The 7,999-nt window shown below is 36.8% G+C and overlaps 1 protein-coding gene across 1 annotated transcript; it reads left to right on the forward strand.

Annotated features, from left to right (window-relative positions):
• The first annotated feature begins 325 nt into the window (after positions 1-325).
• On the forward strand, positions 326-1,648 carry LOC140038548 (putative disease resistance protein RGA4). The gene has a single exon (XM_072083930.1). The coding sequence runs from the start codon at positions 326-328 to the stop codon at positions 1,646-1,648; it is 1,323 nt and encodes a 440-aa protein (XP_071940031.1).
• Positions 1,649-7,999: the final 6,351 nt, after the last annotated feature.

Genomic DNA, 7,999 nt, shown 5'->3' on the forward strand with positions numbered 1-7,999 from the left:
GAGATCTAATTTCCGTGCGTCAGAAAACTCTGACAGTTACGAGTTTTTTATTTTAGGTAGAGTCTTGGAAACCACACGTGACGAGACAGTCCTGAGGATGAGAAGAAATATGGTGATTTTACCACTTAATTGCCTCAATGATTAGGGTTAGAGCTCACAAAAGGGGATCCCATATTGCAAGTGGTGGTGAGAAGTCCTGCAAAGGGAAATAGTGAATTGAGCCACCTTCTTACGAGTCAACTAGAGATTGAACTCCAAGTAACTACACATGTTTATTTGCCGATTGAATCAATTTAGATTGATGCTAGAATCATTGAAAAAACCAATGCCCGAAGTTGAGAGTAGGGAAGCCAAAGTTAATCGGCTTAAGGAATTGTTGGATGGTAAAAAGTATCTACTGGTCTTGGATGATGTTTGGAATAAAGAGTCCGCACTATGGAATGAGTTTATTGGGTCTTTGAGGGGTACTAGCCAAGTCATGAGGAGCTGGATTCTTGTGACCACTCGTGACCAACAAGTGGTAGACATCATGAAAATTTCTTCTCATCAAGAGTATTCATTGAAAGAATTATTAGATCATCAATGTTGGCTGATTCTCAAAGAAAATGCATTTGGCACTAGGCAAGTGCCAAATAGGCTGCAAGATATAGGGTTCAAGATTGCGCAAAAATGTCGAGGCTTACCATTAGCTGCAAGCATGCTCGGTGGCATGCTGTGCGACAAGGGAATAGATGAATGGCAAACTTTAGAGAGTAGGTTTCAAAGTTTAGGTGTAGGTGAAAATACTGACGTTGATAAAATTTTGAAGTTGAGCTTTGATCATCTTCCATATCCAACTCTTCAAAAGTGTCTTGCATATTGTTCAATTTTTCCTAAGGATTTTGAAATGGAAAGGAATCAACTGATCCAACTTTGGGCGGCAGAAGGATTTCTTCATTCAAATCAAATAAACAATATGTGTATGGAGGAGGTTGGTAACATGTATTTTACCATTTTGTTGGATAGTAACTTGTTTCAAGATGCAGAGAAGGATGAGAATGGAAATGTTTTGAATTGCAAAATGCATGATCTTGTGCATGATATGGTGCAATCCATTTCCAGTTCTAAAACTGTAAGGTCGACAGAGTCTGGAAGTGATGATAAGGAGACGTTTCCCATTCAGTATCTTGCACTAGAGAGAAGTGAAAAAGAAATGCCATTTCCTCCCTCTGAAAGGTTCAAGTGTATTACAACATTTTTTTTGTTGGAAGACAGATCACTTAATGATAGAGAAATATCATTTTTTATGTTGCGAGTTTTGACCTTAAGGTCATCAAGTGTCAAGGAGCTTCCTAAATCAATTGGCAAGGTAACTCATTTGCGATACCTTGATTTATCAAGAACTTCAATCAAAACAAAGCCAGACTCTCTTTGTCGACTTTATAATTTGCAGACATTAAGAGTTGGATATTGCAAATCAATGACAAAGTTTCCACACAATTTCAAGAATTTGGTGAATTTGAGGCACTTTGAACTACAAAATTGCACAAAATGCAAAGAGTTACCAACTGTTGGACACATGCCCTCCCTCAGATCTCTTCATTTGGAAGGACTTGATCGCATAACAAAGCATATGGCCTTCTTTTTGTGGAGAATTAGCCCTGCATAGTGGCACTAGCAATCAAAGTCCCCTAAAATTGTTTCCAAAACTTGGATATTTCATTGTAAAAGGCATGCTAAATTTAACTGAATGGACGAAAGCAATCATCCATGATAGAACAGTGGTGGGTTTTCCTATCCTTAAGATGATGAAGATTGATAACTCCCCTCAATTAGCCACTTTTCCAACTCATTTTCTAAGTCTCAAGAAATTACACATCTATCGGACCAAGAATGGATCAGCAGTAATGGCATATATTTGTAGCGGAGTTAGCACTCTCACTAGTCTTCACATTGAGTATGTGAATGGGCTCATCAAACTACCAATTATGTTATTTCAAAACAATCCAAATCTTGCATGTCTCCATTTAAATTCTTCTCATGATTTGACCAAATTCTTGGATTTTACATTTGATCTTCATCAAACTTTAGAAGGTCCAGATTCCCAAACAATATTTGAGCTGAGCCAACCACACGCTTGTATTGACAATAATGCTACTCAACGTTTGGTTGGTCTTGAGTCCCTAGAGAAATTAGCCGTTTGTGGCTGCAATTCACTCAAGTCGATTTCAATCCCCAAGGGATACAAATACCTCAGTGCCTTACGAGAATTAGAAATTTGCTGGTGCAATGGGTTGACCCACTTGTCCCTCCCCCAGATATCTGGGCTAATTTCTCAGAATATATCCCAAAAAAAAAAAAGTCGGTGAAATGTATGTCTGAAAAGCGTGATGTACAAAATTATACTTACCGTGCTGACTGGGCACGGCAGGAAATAGTTATTTTTTAATCGCTGCAGGGTAGCAGTGGCTACAAATTTTTTTTAGAAAAAGTCAGCCGCCACCGACAATTAGAAAAAGTTGTCAGTCGCTACCGTGCTGACTCAGCACGGTAGCGACTGACAACTATGCACTGTCTCGGCCGCTACTAAGGGCTAGAATCCGTAATTTTAGACCAAGGGCTTGCACATGGAATGGCCCACTTAGCATCAGCCGATATGCCCTACCTTCCCCTGGCAACTGGTGGACCTCTCCAGCATATAGTCAACTTAGCTTTGCCAAACTAGGACAGATGAATTGGATCAGACAAAAATACATGACCTATGACTACTGCAAAGATACCAAGCGATTCAATGGACTAATGCCAGCTGAGTTTTTGTAGGCACAGTATTAGAAATGAGGATCAATACTTAGCAGAATAACCACCCTCAGTTTATGGGGTAATTTGACAATAAATCACACATGTATTCCTGTTTAATTTTCTTGATTTTAATTCCCTAGAGATATTCCACATGTTTAAATTATTATTTTGATGCAAATTTGGATTTTAATTGGTTTCAGAATGTATTTTTCCAGTTTTTTCCTTTCCAAGTTGCAGATCACAATTTCTTTATTTTTTGAAAAATGATTGTCCATTTTCTTCCTGTTTTCCGAAGTTCAAGAGCTATGTTTTGTGCTTTAAGGGTCGAATTTCACTCACCATTAAATAGACTCATACCACCAGCCAGAAACAAGAGAAAAAAAAATGCCTTTTAATTCATGGTCCTGAGGTTTTATGTTCCCAAATCAAGGGCAGAGTAGAAACCACAAAGTTGGACAGTTATTAGACAAGTTTGCAGTACACAGACAGAGCATAGACAAAATTATATTGAAGGATATAAAATTTTAAGCAACTTTGTAGGTAATCCTAAATCATAGAATGATAAAATTAAGTAGTCACTATTGAGCACTACAAGTTTGCAACATCAGCAACATCAATGGCAAATCCACCGGCAAGATCAAACTTAAGTACCAGATTACAGATATGACCATTTTTAACTATCTAAATAATTTCTATACCAGTGACTGTTTTAGCCTGTTGTGAACTATTACTTCAAATACGAAAAATAATGGAAAGCTAATCTTTGACTCATAAAATCTCAAGATTACCAAAGCCGCAAGGCAAATTTGCAACTTTATGCCCAAAAATACATACTGCACTTCGTATGTTGACATGATGCAGAATGATAGTCTAACAAATTCAAATGCACACAGCATATTAAAACCATAGGAAAAGGTTTGATCGCTCAATTCTCCCTTTCCTTCTTTTCCTTTTTTTTTTTTTTTGGTTAGTTTCCAATCTTGAGAATACAAAATTTGGAAAGGAAGAAGCTAGAAAGGGATGGGGAAGATGAAAATTGAACCATTCTTCTAAGAGGAGGAACAAAAATCCCTCTGTTTGACCACTTACTTGCCAAAACTATACTACCAAGAACGTCAAACTCTTAGTCTGAGAAACAATCCATGGTAGACAAAAAGATCAAAAAGCAAATGCAAAAGGACGGATATAATCCAGTGTTGTTAAAATCGCGATCCGGATCGTAGAATCATATGATCTGAATAACCAAAATCGATCCGGATCGCATGTAGAATCGCAAATTGCATTAATCCGCATAGGATCGAATAGGATCGATAGAATCGTATAGAATGGTACGATTCTACGATCCTACAAATTTTTACTAATTTGTGAAATACGAGACCCCATTTTGCAAGTAAATGAAAACATTTGAGGTGGGGTTGTAATTTGTCAAAGAATTGCAGCCTTTAATTGCAATGTTTTAACAATTTTTGCCACAAAAAGTCAAAAAAGCTCCGATTCTTCTCATCTTCTCCTCTCTGTCGTTTCTTTACTTCTTTATTCTTCAGTCTTCACTTTTCACTTCTTCTCAACCGCTGATCAAAATCCTAGTTTGTCCATCAAACCACCACCGCTGCAGCTCCGGATCAATAAGATGAAATCGCTGCGGCTTCTACCAAGTAAAAACAAGCTACAGTTTCAAGGCTTCAAGCCAGATTTTGGCGGCTTCAAGACGAAATCTCCTCTTGCCGCCGGATTTTGGCACCTTCAAGATGAAATTCTAGATATCAATAGTAATTAATCAAGCACAAACAAAAGCAAGAGAACAAAAAGAAAGAAAGAAAGAAATGCTATAATGGACGATCAACTCACAATTGTGCCAGATGTTCTTTGCTACATTTTCAGCTCTATGGCTCCAAGAATTGAACATATGAATCACAGATTCACAAGGGTTCTCTCTAGGCTTGACCACAGGTGAGTAAACAACGTAGGGGTAGTGTTGATTGACCCATGAGGCTGCCCTCTGATTGTCTGGATGAGTTGTTGGAGCTGCTGGTTGACCCATGATACGAGTGCCCCACTTGGCCTGATCCTCATCCTAGTTTTTCATGTTTGTTTAAATTTGACAGATAACATTTTAGTAGTTAATTTTGATATTGAAAATCTTGGATTTGGATGTTTGGCTTTTTAGTATTTGTGGAGGTTGATGATTATTTTATATTTGAAATTATGATTGTGTAAACTATAAAGCATTTAGTTTTAAGACTTGAAATCATGACCGATAACAGCTTTATGTTTTCTTCTTTATTACTTGTCAGATAGTAAGTAAAAAATGCTATATACTTATGAGTAAATTGTTTATTTGATATCTTTTAGGATGTACAAAATGGTATATGAATTTTAAATTCATTTATTTAGTAAATTTAGGAGCTTTTGATGGGATCTTACAATCCTACAATCCGATTCTGTAAAACTAAAATTGATCCACGTAGAATCCCGATTTTACAGACCTTGATATAACCATTTCCGTCAAACGCTGGCACTTTTTTGTTTTTGATGTATGTCCCCTGTCGTGTTGACTGTGCATGGTAGGAGACAGGCGGTTTTTAAAAAAAATTTAGGCAGCTGCAACTATGCACAATCAACATGGCAACAGCTGACCTTTTTCAAAAAAAAAAATTTGTGACCCAATGATTTAAAAAATTTATTTTGATGCAGTTATAGTTTGAGAAACATCCTATTAGAACTTCATTTGGCGGATTGTTTTTTTTTTTCACGTACATTCTGAGAAATTAGCTAGATATCTGAGTCAGAGTGGAATTCCACTTCTTCGCCCTCTCTTTCGGGTATCTGTCTTCCTCCTCTTCTAGTTCTGCCTATTGAGAAATTGCGAGTACACGAATACAACAATCTTATCTCCTTTCCAATTGATTTAACCCCAACACCTTCTCTCTCTTTCCTATTCATATCACCTTGTCCCGAATTAACGGACTTGCCCAAGGGGAAGCTTTATTCTCTTAGAAGCTTGAGAAGCTTAACGATTGGACCATTCTCAGAAACCACAGAGCTGCATTCCTTCCTAAACCTCTTTGATGCTCTCCAACCACCCCACCACTATTTTCTCTCCCTTTCAAGTTTAAGTCTGGATGGATGGGCTCATTGGGAATCTCTGCCTGAGCAACTTCAGCACCTCTCTGCGCTAACACGTCTGCAACTAGGTGGTTTTGGAGTAAAATCATTGCCCGATTGGTTTGGGAAGCCTTCATCACTTGAACATCTTTGGCTCCGTGGATGTGAAAAGTTAGAGAATTTACCCTCTTACCAATCAATGAGAAAACTCACCAAACTAATATGGTTGGAGATTAGCGACTGTCCCCTTCTAATAAGAAGATACAAACCAGAGAGTAGCGGTAACGCACCACCAACCCCAATTCTGAGTGGTCCAAGATGTCCCATATTCCCAAAATTGCAATTGATGGGTGGTTGCCAAAGCAGTGGCCGAACTCCATTTGACATGACATAATAATGCCAGTTTCCCTAATTACAACTACTAGGTAATCCTCTGTACTACTACACAGTTTTTCAATTAATTTTGCTTCTGTTATCCATCTTTATTTCTTTACCCTTAAAATCATTTATTACTATTGACAGGGATAATGTATCGATAATGTTTGTTAATGGAATCTTTAATCATTCAGCCTAACTTTTGCTATATAACTGTTGCAAACCTATCCTTTCTTGGTCCTCTAAATTTCTACTTTCCAGGTAACCTCTATGTTTATGTGCTTGTGTGTTTTCTTCTATTTTCACGATTCTCATTTATGATCCACTATCCTTTTTACTTTCTCTAGTATTTGTTTGAACTTCATTAACGAGAAATTTTTTTTGCTATCAACATTTATGTTATATGGTGAGAAAGCTAGCTAGCTGCACATCCTTTCCAACACAAATTTCAAAATTTTGCAGTTTTTAATGGGTAGCATACATTTCCCAATTCAGTGCTGTGAATTAGGCTAGTTTTCCAACATATCCACCTTTTATTTTTTTAAAAAAATTCATCTTATTTTCTTTCTACTTTGTTGGAGCACTTAGTACATATGTTATATATTGATCATTTATCTCCATCTGTATTTTTAATTGCATTGTCAATTATTTGGTTTGTTGCTTAATTCAGTTTTGGACTCATATTCAGTAGTGGAAGTTTCAGACTAGCAAAGTTTTGCCTTTTGGTCAAACAAATGACTAGACTGAGAGAAATAATAGCATTACACAAAATTAACAGGTTTTGAGTATAGCGTTTTTGTATTCAGCCAAGAGTATGCAGTAACTACTTACAATTAGAAATTTTGACATAAGCAATGTGTTTGTCAGATTGTAATGACTGACAACAAAAATAGCCAACTAGCACAATGATATTACTTAAGCTTTAAGAATGTTTTACATAAGAATGACCGTGGAGTAGCTCGGTGAATCATATAATTATAGATACTTGAGCATGTCTTTCTAGTAAAAGATTTGTAGTTCAATGAGCAAAGTGATACTCTCTCCGTCCCAAAATTTGGGACGTTTTTTGGGAGTAGCACTTTTTATGCACAGTAAAATGGTGGACTGCACTTTTCATATTCTTCCAGTTTTACCCCTTGTCTGACACACGGAAATAGCCAGCTAAAAGCAAAAGGTCACAGGAATGGTGAAAGTGTGCATGTGTTGTGGTGGGCCATATGTAATTGTTTATTATTAATTGATGCAATTTTGTCATTATTACTAAGGGTATAAAAGGAAAGTAGTAGTGAAAGTTGTTTGACTTTTGCCATGAGACTCTTATTTTGGGACAACAAAAAAGTGAAAACATGACATTAACAATGGGACGGAGGGAGTAATATTTTTTAGCACTGATCAGTGATGCAAAGTATTCCATTCAGAAGAGAAATTCCACATATTTGCCGAAACTAAGAGCTTTTTCCTCAAAATGTTAAATTTTTTTCCCTTGTCAAACAATACACTTCATAGAGTAAGCTTAACTCACCATGTTTACACTGAGATTCTGAACTTAGCATGATTGTGAACATGCTTTTGATCCTATGTCACTTTGTTGGAAAAAAATTGCAGTAGTACCAAGAGATTGCTAGCCTTTCAAGTAATGAACTTAATCAAGGTCAATATTTCAAGTGATTAGTATAACACACTTGGGCCCTTAATTTGTTCTGAACTTAGCTCAAGGCCATTGAATAGTTTGTTAGAGCTT

This window comes from Coffea arabica, chromosome 3e (assembly GCF_036785885.1).
Source record: "Coffea arabica cultivar ET-39 chromosome 3e, Coffea Arabica ET-39 HiFi, whole genome shotgun sequence".
In the NCBI taxonomy this organism is placed as follows: domain Eukaryota; kingdom Viridiplantae; phylum Streptophyta; class Magnoliopsida; order Gentianales; family Rubiaceae; genus Coffea; species Coffea arabica.